At 47.7% G+C, this 25,877-nt stretch overlaps 1 protein-coding gene across 2 annotated transcripts in view; it reads right to left on the bottom strand.

The window, feature by feature from the left end:
* The window catches only part of ARSG (arylsulfatase G), a 146,610-nt gene that overhangs the window by 45,168 nt on the left and 75,565 nt on the right, over positions 1-25,877 (bottom strand). For both annotated transcript variants that reach the window (XM_011975838.1, XM_011975140.1), the window contains exons 6-8: positions 20,518-20,714; positions 18,717-18,797; positions 1,958-2,066 (exon numbers count right to left, since the gene is read on the bottom strand). In XM_011975838.1, the coding sequence (XP_011831228.1) occupies positions 1,958-2,066; positions 18,717-18,797; positions 20,518-20,714 (387 nt within the window). The remainder of the gene's footprint in view (positions 1-1,957; positions 2,067-18,716; positions 18,798-20,517; positions 20,715-25,877) is intronic.

Below are 25,877 nucleotides of genomic sequence, written 5' to 3'. Positions count from 1 at the left end.
TGTGTGTGTGTGATACACTATATATTAGGTTGGTGCGAAAGTCATTGCAGTTTTTGCTACTAAAAGTAATGGCAAAAACCACAATGACTTTTGCACCAACCTAATGTATCTCCTAGGAGGTGCTGATACGGTGTATTGATATTGTCCTGGTACAATTCCAGGGGCCCTCAGGCAGACACTGCCTTGTACCAAGAACTCGCTGCCTTGGGTCATCAAACCATCCCCTCAGTCCGTTGTCTCCTCTAAGGCCCCACATTATCAACGAGATGAGACAGTTTTATCACGGTTGACTGTAGGTGCAAACACCATTCTCCAGTGAGAAGACACTGCTTGACTTTCTGTGATGCAACTTGAGGGACGGCTGAGTTACTTGTCCACGTGCAGCCCAGCCCGTGAAACACTTGGCCCCTCTTGATAAGCGCGTTGACTACACCAAGTCAGCCCTATAAAAAGCAGCCGGCCTGGCTCTTTTCCCAGGCAGCCTGACATCACAGATTCCAGGCTCTGCTATTGTTGTCACACCTGCTGGTGCCCGCTGACAGCACGCTGCCCCCTCCTGACTGCACAGGGCTGACCCGGAATTCCTGGGGGCCCCACAGGCTGCCAGGGCTGACGCCCACCCACCCCATACTTTGGCCCTCAGAGCTGTTTACCCTTTTCCCCTGGACTTTGAGTCTCTCCCCTCCTCCCCATTGGATCTCGGGAAGTCAGAGGGTGCCAAGAAAGCTTGCCTGCCTCTGCTCAGCTGTGTTCTTTACGCCAGGACTCACTGGGCTCATTGCAAAGAACCTCTGGAATTAGGAAATTGGTCTTTAACCAGCAGTTTTCTGAGCACATGAATGAGCACAGGGTTCTACGGAGGGTCTCCCTTGTTAGTGAACACAGGGCAGAACCACAGAGAGGAAAGTCCTCTCTGAATTAGTGAAATGTCCCCAGGATAAGTCATAGTTCCATAGCTGGGAAGACGTTGCTTTCACATAGACGCTGCACAGCCAAGCTCTTTGCCATGGAGATGGCCTCCTGGATCTGCCTTAATGCGGGGATAACAGTCATGGTGAGACACCACATTTACCTGATGTGATGGGTCTGCAGTGAGCTACGCAGTGAGTTTCCTTCTAATAAAGGAAGCACCCAGACACTTAGCTCATTGAGAAGCTTCATGGCCAGAGGCAGGAGGAATGTCTTCACCTAAGGATGCATTCTTTCCCTAATGGCCCGGAGGGGCCACCTTTCTTCTCCACCCTCCTTCAGGGAAAGTGGACATCTGGACTCCTTTCTTGGGGCCATCGGATCGCTAGAGACTAGCTGGCTTCTCACAGCCACCCCTAAGACATCTGCCTTAACCCCAAGGATGGAATAATCAGGGTTCAAAAGATCTGTTGCCTCGGTCAGCTTGGCCCAGGCTGAGAGGGGAGATGCTGCTGTTGCCGCCTTTTCTGCAGCTTTCTCTCCAGCAGACACAGCCAGGACCCAATGCTGATGTACGTGAAACCAACCAATCCCTTCTTCACTCAGGCATTATTCCCAGAAGATGGCTCAAGTCCCACTTCACTGTTTCTCCCTCCTCTCCCCTCCCCTCCCCTCCTCTCCCCTCTTCTCCTCTCCCTTCTCTTCTCTTCTTTTCCCTTCTTTTTAGAGACAGGGTCTTGCTATGTTGACCAGGGTAGTCTCAAACTCCTGGCCTGGGCAATCCTCCTGCCTTAGCCTCCCAAAGTGCTAGGATTACAGAAGTGAGCCCCCAGGCGTGGCCCCACTTCACTATTACTTTCATCGTTTCTGCAATCAGTCTTGGAAGTGTCTGGGAACACCTGGAAAAGGCAAGCGGTGAATGACCTTCCTGAGGCCTCTAGCCACCCATGCCTCCATCTAGCCACCCATGCCTCCATCTAGCCACCCATGCCTCCATGACTTTTCTTGCTCTGGGCCCTGACATCTCAAGGTAGTTTGGGTCTCATACCTTAACAAGGCAGTGCTGGTGACATTAACTGGAACTCTGCCAGGCCAGTAAGCCAGTGCCGGGACCCGGTGCCCTCCTTCCCAGGTCGTCTGCTTGGCTGGACTTCCCCCTGTGAGAGGAGGGGAAGCAGCTGGTTCATCCATGGTGATAACTCCAGATTTCTTTTCAGCTAAGAGTTAGTCTCTGGGAGAACCCCTGTCTGAGTTTCCAATAACCCCAACAAAGGAATGACATTTTTGGTAACTAGCTATTTCCCTCAACTAGCTAGTGTCTTTCAATATATGCTTTTTATTTTACTGAACTTCAGATGTAAAACGTTGCCTCACTCTACTGAATCACCTCATTTTATTTTCGTCATGAGACCTTCCCCACCGTAAATTATTCTTTTCATTTGTTGATTTGCATGTTGTATGTCTCAACATCATGAGACTTCATCAGTCTCATGCACCTAAGACATAGTAGGGCTTAACAAATCTTTGTTGACTGAGTGAATTTCTCTTCCTAGTGATCATAATGTGACTGTCTGTTTAGGATGAAGAAATACAACTATTAAAGAAGAGAAAAAGAAGGAAACTTCTGAAGCTATTTGATCTGCTCAACGTCCAAGAACCGATCTGGCATAGATTTTATGGCTTTATTTTGTTTTGCTTTGCATTGTTTTTCCTTGAATTAATGAGTTGTACTGATGTTATGGAGACAGTGTCAGTAATAGCTCCAACCTCTTGCCTCCTGGGGGAGGTAAGAACCAACTACGTGCAATCTATGAATTTCCACTTTGGTTATTAAAGGAATTATTTTTGTAACCATTAAGTCAAAAGCGACCACCAGTATAATGATGGCTAGCGGGCTGGAAGAGATGAGGTCATGTTTGATGGAAACATCCTGAATACATGTTGGGTTGCATGAACCACGGCCATCCCACCACCCCCACACACACCCCACCCTCATCCTGGTTGAGCCAAGGGCCAAGGATCCCACAAAGTTAGCGTGTGCATGGCCTTTCCAACGCAAGTGCTGTGTGTGGCTCACACACACTGTGGTCGTGCAATTTCCCTTTGTTTGGTTGGTGTGAATAATAAAAGCAATTATGTGGGGAGGAACGTGGGGAGGAACAAGATGAAGGCTTCTGTCGCCCTGTGCTAGCACTGCTGCAGATGGAACCTTTGATGTCCCTGGCCCAGCACACCACACGGGAAATGCTCAGCATTCTTAGGGCTTTTTCATAACCAGCTTTGGAGTCCCTCAAGTTTTGAAGTAAGAAACAAAACACAAAATAACTTACGTCCTATGGACTGTTTATGTTTAAGGGTGTGGGGTTCAAAAATCCAATTGGGGTCTCTGCAGGCTGAGTGAGACGCTCTTTGATCTAGCCCAGCATTTCTCAAATACATCCTTCCTATCGAGAGCCACATCTCCCATAAATACATATAGCTCCCTCCAATTTATTCACGCACTTGGAACAAAGAATCCAGAACTCCAGCAAGCATAAGACACATTTCCACGTGGCTTCGGAATGTATGACTTACGCTTCAGCTTAGGGCCAAAGAGCAGGGAAGAAGCATCCGCTCAAAGGCATGTGCTGCGGCTTTGTGGATACTTCCACCCCCATGGGGGCATCTTTGTGGACGCTTGGGGTATGGGTGGGTGAAACCGGGAAGCCTGTTTATCCGCATGTCCATGGTGTACAATATTCAAATAGTCTTGCTTAACCTTTGAGGCCAGATGCTAAGGAAAGATCAAGGCTGTAGTTCCAGGAAACAAGCCATTAGCTTTACTGGTCCACCAGAAGGCACTGGGGTGGGCAGTGGCACCAGGGTTGAACACAGGATTTGGTCTCTGCCTCCAGGATGTTTCCAGAAGGGTAAACTGATCTTTAATTAATAAATTTGCTACTCGGTCTTCACCACTAGGGATTCTTCTCGTTTGCCACAACCTTTTGTTTTGTTCTCTTGTAGCTGACTGACTTTCCTAATACGCTCTTCAGAGAAAAACATTTCAATGTGCTTGTCTTATTTCAGCAAAGGATTGAAAGCTGGAGGGGTTTGGAGGAATCCAGCTAGTTATAAAACAGGTATAGTCAACAAAGCAGACAATCTCCTTGCAAAAGATTCAGGAATTAGGAGAAAGAAAAAGATTGGCTGAGAGAAGTCCCTTAGTGTGGTCACTTAAGGAGCAATCCCCTCTTTCTGTTGTAGAGACTAGTCGGCTAGTGCAGGCTACACCCTGGGTTCTGGCTCTAACAGGAAGACACAATTATATATGCCAGCCGTGCAAATGATCACAGGCCCACAGATCTTGTATTCTAAAGGGATTCATCTTAAAAGGGTCTAGAGTGTGAACAAGCAATTCTTAAATATTTATGTATCACCCACAACGCAGATACCGTCTTGCTATAAATTCCAATTTCTCACTGGTACTTCTAGGAGTGGACAAAACTTACAAAGATCTGACCAGCATTCTATCAGCCCCTAGGGTTGTATAGTCTAATTATGAGATGCATATGCTTGTATTAAACAGGCGTGTTGTGTTTTATCTGCACCAGTAAAGGCTGAATTCTAAAGTAGCTACTCCTAATCCCCCAATATTCTTCAGTAATACCTGCTCCCACTAATGGGTAGTTATTCTAAATTAAACATAATATTAATAACAACAATAGCATCTCCTATTTATTGAGCCCTTACTAAGTACCAAGTTAAGTGCTCCTCAGCATAAAGATACATGCTTCCTGGCATTATCTCATTGAATCCTTATGACACCCTCTCAAGTTAGCTACTATTGTCCCCATTTTTCAGATGGGGAAACCAAAGCTCAGAGAGGCGAAGTAATTTGCCCCCAAGTCACATAGCTAGAAAATGATAGAGCCGGCTGGGCGCGGTGGCTCACGCCTGTAATCCCAGCACTTTGGGAGGCTGAGGCGGGCGGATCACGAGGTCAGGAGTGTGAGACCAGCCTGACCAATATGGTGAAACCCCATCTCTAGTAAAAATACAAAAATTAGCCAGCCGTGGTGGCACATGCCTGTAATACTAGCTACTCAGGAGGCTGAGGCAGGAGAATCACTTGAACCCGGGAGGCAGAGGTTGCAGCGAGCCAAAATTGAGCCACTTCACTCCAGCCTGGGTGGCAGAGTGAGACTCTGTCTAAAAAAAAAAAAGAAAGAAAGAAAATGATAGAGTCAAGATCTGAATGCCGGTCTGACTACACAGCCAGCACCCTCGCTCACTAAACCTAGGGCAGGGGTTCCCATTTTGAATATGTATTAGAATCACTGGGGAGCTTTTAAAAAATACCCATGCCAAAGTCTCTTTCCCAGAGACCGTGATTTAATCGGCCTGCAGTGAGGCTCTGACATAAAATCTTCTAAAACTCTCCTGGGGTTTAGTGTGGAGAGCACCCATTCCCAGGGAAGGAGGGCAACAGGCAAGATAGGGAAGAGAACACAGCACATTTCAAATTTAAATGCAGCTAATGGTCATCGTCACCGCAGGCTTTCTGTTGCCCACGCCTTTATACCTCTATGCCACAGCGTCATACATATGACCTTGTAAGTCATAGTAAGTAAGAACAATAGATAATCCATAAATGAAACTTCTAATCACTTTTCAATTTCAAACACTATTCATTCATTTAGATAAGCTTCCATACTTTGATCGGGCACTGGCACGTTAAAAGTGTTAGTTGCCTTCGGCTTTCTGTCGAGAAATGCATGTCTTATGGCCATGAGAATGCATTTCTATGCACTCGTGGTTACTTATGACTCTAATTAAAGCAGAGCCTCTTACTTAAAGCAATAAATATTTAGCCACAGCAACCAAAATATAAACAAAACCATGATTCATGAATTTGCTTATTTGTGCTTCTCTGGTTACGGAAGTGAAGTGGCATTTTATGATGCATCGAGACAGGGGCAGGCCGAGGAAGACTCACCACTGCCCACGCGGAGGAATAGTGGTCTTTCTTGGCTGGGACCCAAGGGCCATGTTTCACTGAGTCAGAAAGGCAAGGCAGCAAACAAGGAAATTCGCAAATTTCTCCATACAGAAGAATCGCCACAAGAGATCTCATCTAAGATATGGATTCCTGGGTCCTATCCCCAGGAATTCTAATCTAGTAAGTCCGGGGTGGGGCTCTGATTCTAGGTAATTCTGATGTCAGTGGTCTGAAAACCAGAGTTGAAGAAGTATTCAAGGAATAATTAGGACGATACCTTTGGGGGCAGGCAGGTCTCCAGTGGCACCCCTGCCAACCAAGTGGCCTTGGGCAGAATTCATAACCTCCCTCAGTCTCAATCATCTCAGCCAGGAAGCAGGGAAATGATTGTACAGTTGACCCTTGAATAACACAAGAGTTAGGGCACTGACTCCCGCGCAGTTGAAAATCTGGGCATAACCTTTGACTCTTCCAAAACTTAACTACTGATAGCCTTATGTTGACCAGGAAGCCATACCAATAACATAAACATTCAATTAAGACATATTTAGTATCTTATACGTATTATATACTGTAGACTTATCATAAAGTGAGCTAGAGAAAAGAAAATGTTAGTAAGAAAATCCTGGCCAGGCACAGTCGCTCACAACTGTAATCCTAGCACTTCAGGAGGCCAAGGCAGGAGGATGGCTTGGGCCCAGGAGTCCGAGACCAGACTGGGCAACGTAGTGAGACCCCCTGTCTCTACAAAATAAATAAATAAATAAATAGCTAAGTGTGGTAGTCCCAGCTACTTGGGAGTCCTAGCTGGTAGTCCAAGCTACTTGGGAGGCTGAGGTGGGAGGATCGCCTGAGCCCAGGAGGTTGAGGCAGCAGTGAGCTCTGATTAGATCACTGCCCTCTAGCCTGGACAACACAGCAAGACTCTGTCAAAAAAGAAAAAGAGGAAAAAAGTAAGAAAGAAAGAAAGAGAGAGAGAGAGAGAGAGAGAGAGAAAGAAAGAGAAAGAAAGAAAGAAAGAAAGAAAGAAAGAAAGAAAGAAAGAAAGAAAGAAAGAAAGAAAAGAAAGAAAGAAAGAAAGAAAGAAAGAAAGAAAGAAGGAAAGAAAGAAAGAAAAGAAAGAAAGAAAGAAAAGAAAGAAAGAAAGAAAGAAAGAAAGAAAGAAAGAAAGAAAGAAAGAAAGAAAGAAAGAGAAAGAAAGACAAAGAAACAAAGAAAGAAAGAGAGAGAAAGAAAGAGGAGAGAGAGGGAGGGAGGGAAGGAAGGGAAGAAAGAAGAAAAAAGAGAAAAGGAAGGAAGGAAGGAAAGGGAAGGGAGGGAAGGAAGGAAAGAAAAATAAAATTAGAAGAAAGACAAAATATATTTTCTATTCATTAAGTGGAAGTGGCTCATCGTAAAGGGCTTCATCCTCGTTGTCTTCACACGGAGTACACTAAGGAAGAGGAGGGGAAAGAGGAGAGGTTGGTCTTGCTGTCTCAGGGGTGGCAGAGGCAGAAGAAAATTCATGTATGAAGTGGACCCACGCAGTTTAAATCCATGTCACTCAAGGGCCAACTGTATTTATCTCATAGGGTTGTGGGAACAGCTATATAAGATAGTGTACATAAAGCTTTAAGCAAGGTACTTTTGCATAATGCCTGCCAGAGAAGTGCCAACCAAATTATCTATAGGGAGAAAATAGCAGAGAGCACAACCTCTGACAGTTTGGTTTGGCATGCATGGTGTTTTTCTTTTAACTAATGCTGAATGTCATTTGGCAGGGTCCTCTCTCCAGTTTATTGAATTCCTAACACTGCCCATGACCGACAAAAACAAACATTTGTTCCTTATCACCTGCCGGGCCCACAAAGCCATTAGCATTTGTGACTGGGTAGCGCGCCTGTTCTGGGGAGTGCACATTCTAATAACCTTCTAAAGAAGCAGGCTCTCAGCCCAGTGCAGTGGCTCGCAGTTGTACTACCAGCACTCTGGGAGGCCAATGCAAGGAAGATCATTTGAAGCCAGGAGTTCGAAACCAGCCTGAGCAATAAGCAAGACCCCTCTGCCCCATCTCTGTAAAACAAAGAAAAAAGAAAAATTTAACGTTCCAGGCATGGTGGCGTACACCTGTAGCCCCAGCTACTAGGGAGGCTGAAGCAGGAGAATTGCTTGAGCCCAGGAGGTCAAGGCTGCAGTGAGCCATGATCACACCACTGCACTGCAGCCCGGGCAACAGAGTGAGACCCTGCCTCTACAAAAATAAAATAAAGAAGCAGGCTTTGTTTCTAAATGTAGTATGTCCCCTTGCCAAGGATGCCTACAGTGTACTCGTTTTCTAGAAACACAGGGCAGCCTGGGACTCCGGCTGGCCTGGGGTGGCCCTGAGTATGGGATGAGGACATTCCACTAAGCCTGGTGGCCAAAGTCCCAGAAAGAGACACAGTTTGACTTCTGCTGGGTCTCCAACAGCAGGCCCAGTCCCCAGCCAGGGCCAACAGTCAGAGTCCCTTATCCCTTGCTTTCTCACCCCATGGCACCTCTGACTTTTCCTCGCCCCACCCCCTACCCCAAACAGGACAGAAGGCCCAGGATGCGGAGACGGCTTCCCAGTGGGAAAGATTATGCAACAACCTGATAGCATCAGATTACAAACAACCAAGGTCTCCTAGGAGCCTGGATGCCAAATTCAACAGAATGTTTCCTCATCACCAAGGGGGAGGAAGGAACAGTTCTGCTCTTCAAATAAAACAAGAAAAGATTTTCCAGACAGAGGAGCAGTCAGTTAGGGGAAAAACAAGGTGTCGGTTCTGTCCTGGGTAGGAAACAGATCTGGCACGGAGAAGGGAAGGCGGCTGCAGTGAGAGCCAGGCCTCCTGGACCAGGCTGCGGGCCCAGAGACAGCGGGGGTGACTAACTCGTGCCCTTCTTCTTCGGGAGAGGGCAGGGCTGCTTTGCTCTGCCTCCGCCCCAGTTCTGTGTCTCCTCGCCCCTGCAGGGCACAAGCCAAGTGGAGTATTCTCAGTCCACACGCACGGGGTGAAGAGATGACTCCAGGAGACGCTGCCTCATCCCATCAGCTGAGCTGGGCGGTTCGGCCAGGAAAGGAAAGGGAAGACAAGCAGGGGGGCCTGAGGGCCCTGAGAACAGGGGAAGACAGCGCGTGGCCTGACGCAGCAGCCTGGCTTCAGGGAGAAAATTGCACGACTCCCGGTACTGTTTGTCCTACTCCGTTGCGAAAACATTGACCGCCTTCTCTCTTTCATCTACTCTTGAGTCTGGCCCCCGTACAGTGAGCCGTGCAGACATCCCACTGATGGGAAACTGGGTGAGGAGGAGCAGGTGGCCAGAGGGACCCCAGCCCCTTTGACTCACAGGACATGGCCACCTGCCGAGCAGGGAGCTGCCTGGCTTCCAGAGCCTCAGCAGCATTCCAGACAGAGAGGAAGACGGAGGCTGTGGCATAGTTAGTTGACAGGAAGCTGCTTTGGAGAATGAGGAAGAAGGGTCTACCCCCAGGCAGCAGCCTTTCAGGCAAAGTTCACTTTCAGACTCCCAAGAAAAGAAGGGAATGGCATCCAGCCCCAGCCCGATCATGAATTTAAGGGCTGTCACCCACCAATCCCACATCAAGCCACAGACTTAGTGGGAAGGCCTTGCCCAAAAAAAAGAATGTCATCTTGAGGTGCCTGAAATTCAGCTTCAGAACATTTCCCAAGAGACCCTGAACATTTTAAAGTTATCTGTATGCGATTTAAGTTGCCTGATCCTTTAGTGAGGGAATCTTTTTCAGGGTGTTTGCCAGTCCCCTTCTAGAGCTTCTATGGGTGGGGTCCCGTCAGGTTGTTTCAGCCAGGAATTAAGAAATTGAGTCTAATGGGGGTTATCATCAGAGGCCAGACACAAGGCCGGGAGCGTCCCAGGCAGTACCCCCACTGATTCTCCCAACAGTCTACGGAGAATAGTCCACGACTCCACCTAACAAGAAGAGGCTGCTGAGCCCTGAGCTGAGTCAAGATTCAAGCCCAGCCTGAGCCTCCAAACCCTCTCTGCCTTCCACAGATGCAGAAAGATTCAGACTGTCGCAAGAGCTAAAGACTTTTTCCTTGACAATTACTAGGTTCAAAGAGCAACATACGATTTTCCAGGTGGCTGAGTGTCGCGTATAACCAGATGTGTGTGAGAGCAGTCATGTGGCTTGGGGAATGAGCCAGTGATGGCCAGAGGATGTGGGCCCCTCCATGGCTGGCTGGCCTTGGGGATGCCTTCCCTTCTCCTTGGCCTCAGTTTCCTCATTTGTCCAATAAGGTGGCTGGAATAAAGATCGCTGAGGTCGGCCAGGCATGGTGACTCATGCCTGTAATCCCAGCACTTTGGGAGGCTGAGGCAGGTGGATCACCGGAGGTCAGGAGTTCAAGACCAGCCTGGCCCACATGGTGAAACTAAAAATACAAAAAAGTTAGCCGGGCATGGTGGCGTACACCTGTAGCCCCAGCTACTAGGGAGGCTGAAGCAGGAGAATTGCTTGAGCCCAGGAGGTCAAGGCTGCAGTGAGCCATGATCACACCACTGCACTGCAGCCCGGGCAACAGAGTGAGACCCTGCCTCTACAAAAATAAAATAAAGAAGCAGGCTTTGTTTCTAAATGTAGTATGTCCCCTTGCCAAGGATGCCTACAGTGTACTCGTTTTCTAGAAACACAGGGCAGCCTGGGACTCCGGCTGGCCTGGGGTGGCCCTGAGTATGGGATGAGGACATTCCACTAAGCCTGGTGGCCAAAGTCCCAGAAAGAGACACAGTTTGACTTCTGCTGGGTCTCCAACAGCAGGCCCAGTCCCCAGCCAGGGCCAACAGTCAGAGTCCCTTATCCCTTGCTCTCTCACCCCATGGCACCTCTGACTTTTCCTCGCCCCACCCCCTACCCCAAACAGGACAGAAGGCCCAGGATGCGGAGACGGCTTCCCAGTGGGAAAGATTATGCAACAACCTGATAGCATCAGATTACAAACAACCAAGGTCTCCTAGGAGCCTGGATGCCAAATTCAACAGAATGTTTCCTCATCACCAAGGGGGAGGAAGGAACAGTTCTGCTCTTCAAATAAAACAAGAAAAGATTTTCCAGACAGAGGAGCAGTCAGTTAGGGGAAAAACAAGGTGTCGGTTCTGTCCTGGGTAGGAAACAGATCTGGCACGGAGAAGGGAAGGCGGCTGCAGTGAGAGCCAGGCCTCCTGGACCAGGCTGCGGGCCCAGAGACAGCGGGGGTGACTAACTCGTGCCCTTCTTCTTCGGGAGAGGGCAGGGCTGCTTTGCTCTGCCTCCGCCCCAGTTCTGTGTCTCCTCGCCCCTGCAGGGCACAAGCCAAGTGGAGTATTCTCAGTCCACACGCACGGGGTGAAGAGATGACTCCAGGAGACGCTGCCTCATCCCATCAGCTGAGCTGGGCGGTTCGGCCAGGAAAGGAAAGGGAAGACAAGCAGGGGGGCCTGAGGGCCCTGAGAACAGGGGAAGACAGCGCGTGGCCTGACGCAGCAGCCTGGCTTCAGGGAGAAAATTGCACGACTCCCGGTACTGTTTGTCCTACTCCGTTGCGAAAACATTGACCGCCTTCTCTCTTTCATCTACTCTTGAGTCTGGCCCCCGTACAGTGAGCCGTGCAGACATCCCACTGATGGGAAACTGGGTGAGGAGGAGCAGGTGGCCAGAGGGACCCCAGCCCCTTTGACTCACAGGACATGGCCACCTGCCGAGCAGGGAGCTGCCTGGCTTCCAGAGCCTCAGCAGCATTCCAGACAGAGAGGAAGACGGAGGCTGTGGCATAGTTAGTTGACAGGAAGCTGCTTTGGAGAATGAGGAAGAAGGGTCTACCCCCAGGCAGCAGCCTTTCAGGCAAAGTTCACTTTCAGACTCCCAAGAAAAGAAGGGAATGGCATCCAGCCCCAGCCCGATCATGAATTTAAGGGCTGTCACCCACCAATCCCACATCAAGCCACAGACTTAGTGGGAAGGCCTTGCCCAAAAAAAAGAATGTCATCTTGAGGTGCCTGAAATTCAGCTTCAGAACATTTCCCAAGAGACCCTGAACATTTTAAAGTTATCTGTATGCGATTTAAGTTGCCTGATCCTTTAGTGAGGGAATCTTTTTCAGGGTGTTTGCCAGTCCCCTTCTAGAGCTTCTATGGGTGGGGTCCCGTCAGGTTGTTTCAGCCAGGAATTAAGAAATTGAGTCTAATGGGGGTTATCATCAGAGGCCAGACACAAGGCCGGGAGCGTCCCAGGCAGTACCCCCACTGATTCTCCCAACAGTCTACGGAGAATAGTCCACGACTCCACCTAACAAGAAGAGGCTGCTGAGCCCTGAGCTGAGTCAAGATTCAAGCCCAGCCTGAGCCTCCAAACCCTCTCTGCCTTCCACAGATGCAGAAAGATTCAGACTGTCGCAAGAGCTAAAGACTTTTTCCTTGACAATTACTAGGTTCAAAGAGCAACATACGATTTTCCAGGTGGCTGAGTGTCGCGTATAACCAGATGTGTGTGAGAGCAGTCATGTGGCTTGGGGAATGAGCCAGTGATGGCCAGAGGATGTGGGCCCCTCCATGGCTGGCTGGCCTCGGGGATGCCTTCCCTTCTCCTTGGCCTCAGTTTCCTCATTTGTCCAATAAGGTGGCTGGAATAAAGATCGCTGAGGTCGGCCAGGCATGGTGACTCATGCCTGTAATCCCAGCACTTTGGGAGGCTGAGGCAGGTGGATCACCGGAGGTCAGGAGTTCAAGACCAGCCTGGCCCACATGGTGAAACCCCGTCTCTACTAAAAATACCAGACATGGTGGCGGGTGTGGTGGCGCACATGTGTCATACCAGCTACTCAGGAGGCTGAAGCAGGAGAATCGCTTGAACCTGGGAGGTAGAGTTTGCAGTGAGCTGAGATCGCACCACTACACTCCAGCCTGGGCGACAGAACAAGACTTTGTTTCAAAAAAAAAAAAAAAAATGACTGAGGTCTTTTCCAGCTTTGGCATTCTTTGAACTTGGGGATATTCCTGGAGATTTTGTCACTGGCTTCTCTCATTGGTCATTTTTGGATCAGTGGAAGTGAGACTGGTACTTGCCCTTCTCCTTGTTCTCAGCTCCCCTGATACAAGAGGGATCTTTTAAAAACATTGGCTAGTATGCTGGAGGGGGAGTGGGAAATGGTGAGCAACTGTTTAAAGGATATGGGGTTAAACAAAATAAATATATATTTTTTAAAAGCTAGGCATAGGCCAGGTGCAGTGGCTCACACCTGTAATCCCAACATTTTGGGAGGCTAAAGTGGGAAGATTGCTTAAGCCCAGGAGTTTTAGACCAGCCTGGGCAATATAGCAAGACCCTGTCCCTACAAAAAAAAAAAAAAAAAACATTTAAAAAGGAAAAGAAAAATTAGCTGGGTATGGTAGTGCATGCCTGTGGTCCCAGCTACTTAGGAGGCTGAGGTGGGAGGATCGCTTGAATCCAGGAGGTTGAGGCTGCAGTGAGCTGTAATGATGCCACTGCACTCCAGCCTGGGCAACAGAGCAAGACCCTATCTCAGAAAAAAAAAAATGCAGGGGGCGCAGTGGCACACTCCTGTAGTCCAAGGTACTCAGGAGAATGAGGTGGGGGGATCCCTCGAGCTCAGGAGTTTGAGGCTGCAATGAGCTATGATTGTGCCATTGCACTCCAGCCTGGGGGACAGAGCAAGACTATATCTCTAAAATATTAATAAATAAATTAAAGGATATAGGGTTTCTTTTGGGGTGACAGAAGTGTTTTGGAACTAGACAGATGTGGTCGTCACACAACATAGAGAAGGTGCTAAGTGCTACTTAACCGAACAATTTAAAATGTTAATTTTATGTGATGTAAATTTCACCTCTATATTTAACATTAAATAATGTCCCTCCCACTCTTAAAATCTTCCCGTGGTTCCACATTTCCTTAGAATAAAAGCCAAACTGCAAAGATTGTCGAACGCTGGCCCCATCTCTCGCTATTCTCCTTGGTCGCCACAAACTCCAGACTCACAGACACAGGGGCAGCTCCAGGGAGCGGCTCCTACTCCCTGATGTTCCCATCTCTGCCCGGGCTGCTGCTCTCGCCCAGAGCCTCTTCTCCTGCCAATCCCTGGCTGTCTCCTACTCATTCTCCAAAACGCAAACCACCCCCAGGGAAGCCTATTTGCTACCCAATATGGTAGCCAGTAGCCACATATGGCTACTGAGACCTGGAAGTGTGGCTGGTGTGACCAAGGAATTGAATTTTAATTGACTTGTATTAATTTTAATTTAAATGCCCATATGTGGCTAGTGCCTGACATACCGGATTGTGTAGCTCTAGACAGGTGGTTCTCAAATTTTAACCTGCATTATCACCCAAAGGACTGGTTAAAACACAGATTCCTGGGACCCATCTCAAGTGTTTCTGATTCTTTTGGCCCAGGGTGAAGCCCTAAAATTTGTACTGTTAACAATTTCTCAGGTGGTGCTAATGATGCTGGTTGGGGAACCACACTTTGATAACCATTGGTCTAAAGTTGAAAGTTCTACACTCAGATGATTCTAGACTCATGGTCTAGATGTAGACGTTCTGGACTGGTGGTTCTCAAAGTTCGGTCCCTGGACCAGCCACATCAGCATCACCTAGGAGTGCCTTAGAAATGCAAAACCCCCATCAGCAACCCAGCCCTCTTGGGTCAGAACTGTATGTTAGCGAGATCCCCGGGGGACGGTCTGCACACTTTAATTTTAAAATCAAAGAAACACTATTCTAGACTGTCATTCCTTGCGGTCGGGGCTTTGCTGATCTTTGTAGCACCAGCACTGAGCATAGTTCCTGGCACACAGTAGGTGCTCAATAGGAGGAATAGAAAACAGTGGGCGCTCAACAAATGCTTGCAGGAGGAAGGAAGGAAAGGAGAGATGGAGGTTGCCCAGCTAGTAAATCTATTTTTCTTTTTCTTTGTTTTTTTGACAGAGTCTCACTCTGTTGCCCAGGCTGGAGTGCAGTAGTGCAATCTTGGCTCACTGCAACCTCTTCCACCTCCCAGGTTCAAGCGATTCTCCTGCCTCAGCCACCCAAGTAGCTGGGATTACAGATGCCCGCCACCATACCTGGCCAATTTTTGTATTTTTAGTAGAGACGGGGTTTCACCATGTTGGCCAGACTGGTCTTGAACTCCTGACCTCAAGCTATCTTCCTGCCTCAGCCTCCCAAAGTGCTAGGACTACAGGCATGAGCCACTGCACCTGGCCAGCTAGTAAATGTATTTCTCATCATTCCCTCAAAGAATAGGGTCCCAGTCCACTTCCTTAAGCCTGACTCACTATTTCAAAACTGCCTCATAAAGGGAGAAGAGATCAATAAGGCAAGTCCTCAGATAGGAGATCAGCAGGTCAATTCTTCTCCCCACGGAGAAGCTACTTACTTATAGATCCTTTCCCCCACATCCATGGTCTCCACACCTTCTGGACTTTTAACCATGGGGCTTCTGACACCAGGCTGTTCCAGGCTTTCTAACTGAACACTGAAGATGGCAGCCTGGCCCAAGGGTGTCCCAGGTACAGAAAGGAGGAATTGTTATCAGCTAATGCAACAAACCACTCCCAGTGTATGCTGTATTTCTCTAGGCTCTTGTTTCTTGACACACCTCCATCCACCTCCAGTCCTCCTTAGCATCTCCTCTTGACCCAACTCTCCAGAAATCACAACTAAATCACAGCATTTTTTAACGGAAGAGGACCAAAAAGATCTATGCATATATAGAGAGAAAGAGAGAGAGTGAGAGTGAGAAACACCAATACTCAAAGAGATAAAATAGTCTGGTCACTGAGAAGGTTAGCGGGAGGTGGTACTCAGCTCTCCTGACCCCTGACTCAAATTTCCAGACACAAGTTATGGCCATAGTCCAGCAGCCACTTGCTCCTAAAGTTCTCAAGATATCTGATCCAAGGGATATCAGGTTAAAATTGAAAAATAGGCCGGTTGTGGTGGCTCACACCTGTAATCCCAGCACTTTGGGAGGCTGAGGTGGGCGGATCACCTGAGGTCAGGAGTTCAATACCAGCCTGACCAACATGGAGAAATCCCATCTCAACTAAAAATACAAAATCAGCCAGGTGTGGTGGCGGGTGCCTGTAATCCCAGCTACTAGGGAGGCTGAGGCAGGAGAATCGCTTGAACCCAGGAGGCAGAGGTTGTCGTGAGCCGAGATTGTGCCATTGCACTGTAGCCCGGGGAACAAGAGCGAAACTCCATCTCAAAAAAATAAAAATAAAAATGAAAAATAAAAATGATAATGACCGGGCATGGTGGCTCATGCCTGTAATCCCAGCACTTTGGGAGGCCAAGGCGGGTGGATCACTTGAAGTCAGGAATTCAAGACCAGCCTAGCCAACATGGTGAAACCCCGTCTCTACTAAAAATACAAAAACAAAAACAAACAAACAAAAAATTAGCTGAGCGTGGTGGCACACACGTGTAATCCCAGCTACTTGGGAGGATGAGGTAGGAGAATCGCTTGAGCCCAGAAGGTGAAGGTTGCAGTGAGTCAAGATCGTGCCACTGCACTCCAGCCTGGGTGACAGAGTGAGACTCTGTCTCAAAAAAAAAAATCAGCATTTGCTTCTCTGCACCAGAATCGAGGTACACAATGCTTCAGTTTCTAGGTAACTACAATTATCCTGCCAGACTAATACAATGAGGGAGTGCTAGTGGAGACCACCTGGAGACAGCTGAGGGCCATAGGTCAGGATTGAGTTTAACAGCAGGGAAAACAGCCTGATATGGTTTGGCTCTGTGTCCCCACCCAAATCTCACGACGAATTGTAATCCCCAGTGTTGGAGGAGGGGCCTGGTGGAAGGCGACTGGGTCATGAGAGCGGATTTCCCCTTTGCTGTTCTCATGATGGTGAGCGAATTCTCATTAGCCTTGGCTGTTTAAAAGTGAGTGGTGCCTTCCCCTTCACTCTCTTCCTCCTGCTCCAAACATGGAGGACGTACACGCTTCCCCTTCGCCTTCTGCCATGACTGTAAGTTTCCTGAGGCCTCCCTAGCTATGCTTCCTGTACAGCCTGCGGAACTGGTGAGTCAATTAAACTTCTTTTCTTTATAAATTACCCTGTCTCAGGTAGTTCTTTATAGCAATGTGAGTTTATTTTATCTCTTGGAGTATTTGTGTTTCGATAGATAGATAGATAGATAGATAGATAGATAGATAGATAGATAGACAGACAGACAGACAGACAGACAGACAGACAGACAGACAGATAGATAGATAGATAGATAGATAGATAGATAGACAGACAGACAGATAGATAGATTAGATAGATAGATTAGATACATAGATAGATAAGATAGATAGATAGATAGGTAGATAGATAGATAGATAGATAGATGACAGATAGATGACAGATAGATAGACAGACAGAACAGGCAGACAGATAGACAGATAGACCTTTTTGGTTCCCTCTAATTCAAGAATGGTGCGACTGTGTGTATTAGTCTGTGGACGAATACACAGTCCCAGATCTAAAATTCTGCCTCACAGATTCCTCAATGGGGGTAATCTTGCCAGGCCCACCTCTGAACCCCTTGGACACAAATACCTCCTAAACGTTTAATTTATATGAAACAAACAATACCGGTTTATTGTAGGGGTAAATTCACCCCTACAACTCTCCTTCCGTTGCCCAGAGGTAATTACTGCTAATGTTTTGTTACCCTTTATTGACTCTTTCAAGATTTTTTTGAGTCTACATATGATTATTTTTTATATAATAAAATCATACTTTACATATTGTTCCATATTGGAATCTGTTTTATTCATTAAAAAATATCTCATGTAAATGTTTCCAAGTCAATAAATATGAATTATTTTGGTGGTTGTTTGTTATTCCTTTTAATGGAGGTATAATAATTTCTTTAAGCACTATCTTCTTACTAGACACTTGGGTTATGTCCAACTATGAAAAAAAATTCACGGCAATGAGCATCCTTTTTCGTATGTCATTGAGCATGTGCCTAATTATTTCCTTAAGACAAACTCTTACAGGAGGAATTGATGCATCAAAAGATAGGCGTATTTTTCAAGCATTTGGTCCATATGTCAAATTGTCCCCGGCATGGCTGCACTCTCAGAAAGTGAGGTCCTTGTGGGAAAGCTCTCCCAGAGCAGATGGGAGCTGAGCTGGAAGTTGAAAGATGTTGAAATAGAGACAGAGGCAGCTGTGAGAAGCAGTATGGTACAGCAGGGCGAGTACCAACTTTAATTTCAATGGAAAACCTGGCTCCCTCCTCACAAACTGTGTGACATGGGCAAATTACTTACCCTCTCTGAGCCTCTCTCTTTCTTCATCTGTAAATGGAGCTATGACTGCCACCCTCTCACTATTGTAAGAACTGGAAACAATGTACATTAAAAACCTTGCACCGTTGTGCACTAAATATTTTTTGAATGGATAAGTTAATGGATAGACGGATGGATGGATGAATTTTTAAAAAGGAAGGAGGAAGAGCAAGGGAACGGGATGAAAGTAAAGACAAAGCACATTTGTTGGAATGTTCATAGACTGGCTTGTTGGGTGGAGGGCTGGTCGCCTTTGGGAAGTTCTAGGAGGAAAGGAGAGACAGGGATGGTGCAAACTGAGCAGTCGTTTTCTTCATCACAACTTGTTCCTTTTTCTCTGGGTGCTGGTGGCTGGTGAGCAAATGTGTCCCTGTTTCACGATGATGACCCTAAGGCCCAGATATAAGTTGTTCCCCACCCAGAGGCAGAATCCCACACCCCAGCCTGGGCTCAGCATTGCAGTGGGATCCACCAACCCCAGCTGAGCCTCTTACCTCGACGAGCTTGCCACACTCCAGTGAAGGCACCCACACTGCCCGCTAGCTCACACTTCTCAGCCCATGGGCCATTGTCTCCTAGAAACCAGAAAAAGCATAATGGTTACCAGGCTGGTTGGACACTTTCGCTGACCCTCCCACTCTAGCCCTATCTCCCTGTGCAGCGCAGGAACTAGATAGAAAAAGGACTTATAAAGACAAACATGGGCCTGCTGCAGTGGCTCACGCCTGTAATCCCAGCCCTTTGGGAGGCGGAGGCAAGCAGATCACTTGAGGTCAGGAGTCCCAGACCAGCCTGGCCGACATGGTGAAACCCCTTCTCTACTAAAAATACAAAAATTAGCCGGGTGTGGTGGCGGGCGCCTACAATCCCAGCTGCTCTGGAGGCTGAGGTACAAAAAACGCTTGAACCCAGGAGGCGGAGGCTGCAGTGAGCCGAGATCACGCCACTGCATTCCAGCCTAGGTGACAGAGCGAGACTCCATCTCAAAAAATAAGTAAAAATAAATAAATAAATAAATAAAGACAAATATGATTCCCACTCGTGAAGAACAACCCTTGATATGAGGCCTGTCTCTACTGGGCTTTCAGAGACAAGTGGCCTTTTCTGCCCCAACCCAGCCCCATCGTGAGCCTCTTGCCTTCCTTGCCTTTCCTCCCCTTCCTTCCTCTTTCCTCCTTTGCCTTTCTGTAAGTTTTCAGCAATCTCATTGCCACCGTCATCAGCCTCAGTCCAGCGACTGTTTATTGAGCATCTATTATGCACCCAGTGTTTCACATACATCGTCTCATAATCCTCCAACATGCTATGGAGTAGATTCTGTTATTAGCTTAATTTTGCAGATGAGGAAAAGGAGGCTTGGAGAGATTACGGGAATTCCCTCAGTAGTAGAATATAGATTCAAATCCTATAGGAGTTTATAACACCTTTGCTGCACGGTAGAGAGTATCGGTCTCTACCTGACCCGAAAGCAGTGCTTCTTCTTCTTTTTTTTTTTTTTTTTTGAGACAGAGTCTTGCTCTGTCGCCCAGGCTGGAGTGTAGTGACACGATCTCAGCTCACTGCAACCTCTGCCTCCCAGGTTTAAGTGATTCTCCTGCCTCAGCCTCCCGAGTAGCTAGGACGACTGGCATGTGCCACCACGCGCAAACAATTTTTGTATTTTTAGTAGAGACAGGGTTTTGCCATGTTGGCCAGGCTGGTCTCAAACTCCTGACCTCAGGTGATCCGCCTGCCTCAGACTCCCAAAGTGCTGGGATTATAGGTGTGAGCCACCACGCCTGGCCGAAAGCAGTGCTTTTAACCTCTGTGGTTGCTCCAGACAGAAACCTAAAACACATCATGCATGTATGAGGCCTTTAAAGTGGCCACCAGTTCAGCTCACTAAGGCCACTCAGTCAAAAGACGTGACACGGGGAGTGGCAGCAAGCGGAATCTTTGGGACCAGGGAAGATGGAGAAGAGGGAAATCTTAGAACTGCACAAGGACAACACAGGCTCACAATGTCAATGTCATTCAATGGCAATTAAGAGCAATACTCAGATAGCCTGAATTGACACACAGGGGCCAGCAAGGCGCCTGCTGTGTGTGTGCAAACCTGCCCAGGGACTTGGCCTTGGAGGCCCCAGTGGACAGGTGCTCAGCATTCAGGCCAGCAAGCCTTATCTGGGCCTCAAGTTCAAAGCAAGTCCCCTGACCTATGAAAGGGGATCACGAGGCCAGACTCTGCTCTTCACAGGTAACGTGCAAGTTTATCTATTAAATGGCAGTTAGGCTGGCTGGCTTTTATTACTTTACCTGTAAACCAGAGGAATGTGTTGTCCTTCGCCGTGTGGTCAACTTTGTCCTTGATCTGGCCAACCAGACCGTCCATCTCCCGGAGCCCTGCACCATACAGCCTTCTGCCCCGTGGGGCTGCCGGTAGCTGAGTCACAGGTAAGGGCACGTGCATGTGGGCCAGAGCCACATAAAGCAGGAAGGGCCTCCCGCCGGTGCTGAAACAGGAGAACCAAGAGGTGACTCTTCAGAAGGCTCTCCTGGCTCATCTGGTGCCTCAGGGATCCTCCCTCTCCTCCAGGAAACTCCCCAAAGCTCCTTCTGCCCCATAGGCTCGGGAAGGACACATTTATCCATAACCTTCCAAGGAAATGTGAAAGCAATCTGGTTAGCCGATTAAAAATGAGAACTGTAATAATAGTTACTATCCCTTATCATTTACTGAGAGCTTATTATATGGGACTCATGTTGTCTAGGTTCATCCTCATCATAGCCCCGTTTTTCAGATGAAGAATCAGAAGCTTAAAGATTAAAGGACTTGCCCAGGGTATGCAATTAGTTACGTGTCCCAATCTTGCTCTTAAATGCCACACTGTAAAGTCTAAGGCACACACACACACACACACACACACACACACACACACACCCCTTTATATTTTATTTTGCAGCATCCGAACTATCCTGTCCATTCTCAGCCTCCTTCCTTCCTTCCTTCCTTCCTTCCTTCCTTCCTTTCCTTCCTTCCTTCCTTCCTTTCTTTCTTTTTTCTTTTTGTTTTTTAGACAGAGTCTCATTCTTGTCGCCCAGGCTGGAGTGCAGTAGTGCAATATTGTCACACTGCAACCTACGCCTCCTGGATTCAAGCGATACTCCTGCCTCAGCCTCCTGAGTAGCTGGGATTACAGGTGCCCACCACCACGCCCGTCTAATTTTGTATTTTTAGGAGAGACGGGGTTTAGCTATGTTGGCCAGGTTGGTCTCAAACTCCTGACTTCAGGTGATCTGTCCTCCTCGGCCTCCCAAAGTGCTGGGATTACAGGTGTGAGCCACTGTGCCTGGCCAGTCTTGTTCCTTTCTAAGAGATAAGTGGTTGTCTCGAGTTAATCACAGGAATTCCAAGGACACATATGACCACCAGGTAACATCTAGATCAGGGCTCTGTCAGAGGCCCTGTTGTTCTGCTGCCTCTGTAGTAATCCTGATTCCCCTGGAAAGTGCAGAATGAAAGGCTTGGAGGAGCTGGGGTTGTCTCCAAGCAAAGGTCCCAGCCTTACTTCCAGCTGAGAGCAGCTGCAGAATTACAACGGTGGCAGGGACCTTCAGGGGCCCCTCTCCCACAGATCCATCCACGGGGGTCTTTCAGAGGACACCAAGCAAGGGTACTGGGAGAGTACAGAATCAACAACATTCCAGTGGGGGCAGATGCATGGCCCTTTCATACCTGTTCACCCAGAGATTCAGCTGCACCCAGGGGTCTCCTTAGCTCACCCTGGTTTACACCACCTCACAGCCTTGCTCTATAGCCACCTGTGCCCTCAAACTCCCCTGCATCCTTACTCCCAGGGTCTGCCGCCCGGGACTGTGCTTGCACTCAGTTCTCCTTGATAGGCATAAAACCCTGGACACAAGTCCCAAGACAGGGGCCTCTGCCTTCCCCATTTTAATTCACACTTTCTCTGCAACATTGCTAGAGTTGTGTTGTTCAGGGCAGTAGCCACAAGTCACATGTAACTATTTAGATTTAAATGAATGAAAATTAAATCATATTAGAAGTTCCATGGCTCACACACTAGCACATGGGTGGACCTGGAAAATATTATGCCAAGTGAAATAATCCAGTCACCAAGAAGCAAAATAACTGTATGATTCCACTTGTGGGAGGTGCCCGGAATAGTCAAATTCAGAGAGAGAAGGTAGGATGGTGAGCGGCAGGGCACTGTGGGGAAGAAAAACTGGGCAGTGCATGTTTCATGGGTACAGTTTCAGTTAGAAAAAATGAAAAAGTTCTGAAGATGGATAGTGGTAATGGTTGCAAAACAAAGTGAATGTTTAATGCCACAGAACTTTACATTTAAAATGGTTAAGATGGTAAAATTTTATCATTATATATATATATCTGTATATATTCATACTCACAGTAAAATACACACACACACACACACACACACACACAAATTCCTAGCCACATTTCATATGCTCAGCAGCAGCAGGTGGCTAGAGGCTAGCAGCTTAGACAGTGCAGACAGAAAACATCTCCATTCTTGCCGAGTTTTTTCGTACAGCACTGATTTGCAGTGCCTGGTGACCCCTCTCCCAGGGATGGTCATGTACAGTTGTGCAGGTTGTGGCCTGCATCAGGACATCCTGCTGAGTGAATGGGTCCTTATTTCCAGCTTACAATCTACTGCCTTGGTACCCTGCACAGGGCAGTGCCTAGCCACAAGGGGTGTCTTTTTGTAATTTTCAGGTAGATTCCATATTGCAGTGGTGCCTAAACCTGGCTCAAATTTCAAGAATTTTGCAAACCAGTTGTTAAACACGGCCATTGCTAAAAATTGAATTATATAAGTTTACAATTAAATAAATTTTATTTTTTTGCCGGGCGTGGTGGCTCACACCTGTAATCCTAGCACTTTGGGAGGCCGCGGCGGGCAGATCACTTGATGTCAAGAGTTTGAGACCAGCTGGGCCAAACATGGCGAAACCCTGCTACTACTAAAAAATACAAAAATTAGCCAGGTGTGGTGGCAGCCACCTGTAATCCTGGCTACTCGAGAGGCTGAGGCAGGGAGAACTGCTTGAAACCAGGAGGCAGAGGTTGCAGTGAGCCAAGATTGTGCACTGCACTCCAGCCTGGGCAACAGAGTGAGACTCTGTCTCAAAAATAAATAAATAAATAAATAATATTTTTTAAAGGTGGTACATTCTCACCATTTATCACGTCCTAATTACTACATTCTACTATGATGTATGCTCATGGGCTTATTTACATCTATTGTATCTGTGTCATGAAAATAACACACAATGGCTTGCTACTGCCCATCATTTCTCAATGCCACATTCAGTGACATCTCCATAGCTGGAAATCAGCCATGGTGAGAGTGAGTATTTACACCCCAGGAATTGGCAAATGCTACAGATTGCGGCTGTTTTCTTGGAAATCAGCTCACCGTGTGTATGGGTGAGGGGTGGTCCTGCTGTCCACCCTTCATCATCCATCATCATCTTCCAAATTCTCACCCATTATCAAAGTCACATTAGCACCCTGAGCCAGAGGCTTACAGAGAAGGGCAGTTATGAGAGATGGCAGAGCACAGGCTGATGAAGAGCACAGCCTTGAAAATCCTGCATCCAAACCTCCGGATTTGTTACTTCATGACTGTGTAGCCCTGGACAATTAACTTACCCTCGCCATCTATAAATTGGGGACAATCAGACCTCCCCAACAAAGTTGTTGTGTAACTTCCCACACTAAGCATCTAATAAATGGTAGCTTATTCTGTTGTTGTTTTTTGTTTCTGAGATGGAGTCTCGCTCTATCTCCCAAGCTGGAGTGCAGTGGCATGATGTCGGCTCACTACAACCTCCACCTCCCAGGTTCAATCAATTCTCCTGCCTCAGCCTCCTGAGTAGCTGGGACTACAGGCGTGTGCCACTACGCCTGGCTGATTTTTGTATTTTTAGTAGAGATGAGGTTTCACCATGTTGGCCAGGCTGGTCTCGAACTCCTGACCTCAAGTGATCCGCCTGCCTTGGCTTCCCAAAGTGCTGGGATTACAGGCGTGAGCCACTGCGCCCAGCTGCTTCCTTGTTAATAATGTTGAATACATGCCAGCAGTAGTAAGTATAAATGGTGCCCAAGGGTGTACCTCTTTCCCTGCATCCTGATGCCAGGCTAGATTCCAAAACATGGCATCAGGCAGAGCCCACACAGACTAGTCCCTTGGGGGCATCTGTCCTGCAAGTCACCTCTTCATTATGCACCTGTGTCGAATGGAAAATAGAGTGGGGGACACTTGGTGCTTTAAAAACATACTGACTATATCACAGTGTGACTCCATTTTTGTTTTTTAAAATACATTCATTTCAACTATGCCTTAATAAAACCAGGGAGACATATGTTTATGCACCAGCATAGAATGAGGCTAGAACATAATCAGAGCTATTAAAACAGGTTATCCTCATGCCTGTAATCCTAGCACTTTTGGGAGGCCGAGGTGGGTGGATCACCTGAGGTCAGGAGTTCAAGACCAGCCTGACCAACATGGTGAAACCCTGTCTACTAAAAATACAAAAATTAGACAGGCATGGTGATGCGTGCCTGTAATCCCAGCTACCCAGGAGGCTGAGGCAAGAGAATGGCTTGAACCCGGGAGGCAGAGGTTGCAGTGAGCCCAGATTGTGCCACTGCACTCCAGCCTGGGCAACAGAGCAAGACTCTGCCTCAAATAAACAACAACAACAACAACAACAATAGGTTATCTCCGGGGTGGAATTCAGGGTGATTTTTTTTGTTTGCTTGTCTCAGTTTTCCAAGATTCCTAAAGGGAACACGTGTTATTTTGGTGAGTAGAGAAGGAAAAAAACAAGTAAGATAACACAGGGAACATTCCAGGAGAGCAAGAGGATGTGGCAGGGCATGGAGACACACTGAAGATTATGGTGCAGGGACAGCTAAGGGTGGGGAAAATCATCTGATCCGAAGTGGAAAAGGGCAGGTGAGAGGCACCCATCTCTCAAGAAGTGTCCCCAGATGGTGCCTAGGTGGAGGGAGGCAGGCCTGGAGGTGAAGGCAGGGCTTCCCTCATGCAGGGGGAAATGAATACCTGCAGCTCTCAGCCCACTGGCCTCTCTGGTGGTGGTTCCCTGGGGATGGATGGACAAGGGGTCTCTCTGAATTGGACTGCTGCAATAACCACTTGTCCCCCACCCCACCATTTTGCCATCTTCCACTAGACCCTGGCATCACAGACAACCTTCTCTAACCCAGACTTGATCTGGCAGACCCATATTTAGAAACGTACTAGGGCTGTCAGGCACGATGGTTCACGCTTGTAATCCCAGCACTTTTGGAGGCCGAGGCAGTTGGATCACCTGAGATCGAGAGTTCAAGACCAGCCTGACCAACACGGAGAAACCCCATCTCTACTAAAATACAAAATCAGCCGGGCGTGGTGGCGGGCGCCTGTAATCCCAGCTAGTCGGGAGGCTGAGGCAGGAGAATCGCTTGAACCCAGGAGGCAGAGGTTGCGGTGAGCTGAGATAGCGCCATTGCACTCCAGCCTTGGCAACAAGAGCAAAATTCCATCTCAAAAGAGAAAAAAAAAAAAAAAGACAAAAGAAAAATAAGAAACATGCTAGGACTCATTGCAGCCTGCAGG

The sequence above is a fragment of the Mandrillus leucophaeus genome, unplaced genomic scaffold, assembly GCF_000951045.1.
Source record: "Mandrillus leucophaeus isolate KB7577 unplaced genomic scaffold, Mleu.le_1.0 Scaffold1, whole genome shotgun sequence".
In the NCBI taxonomy this organism is placed as follows: domain Eukaryota; kingdom Metazoa; phylum Chordata; class Mammalia; order Primates; family Cercopithecidae; genus Mandrillus; species Mandrillus leucophaeus.
The sequence above is the reverse complement of the archived record's forward strand: the minus strand, read 5'-3'. Positions and strand labels throughout refer to the sequence as shown.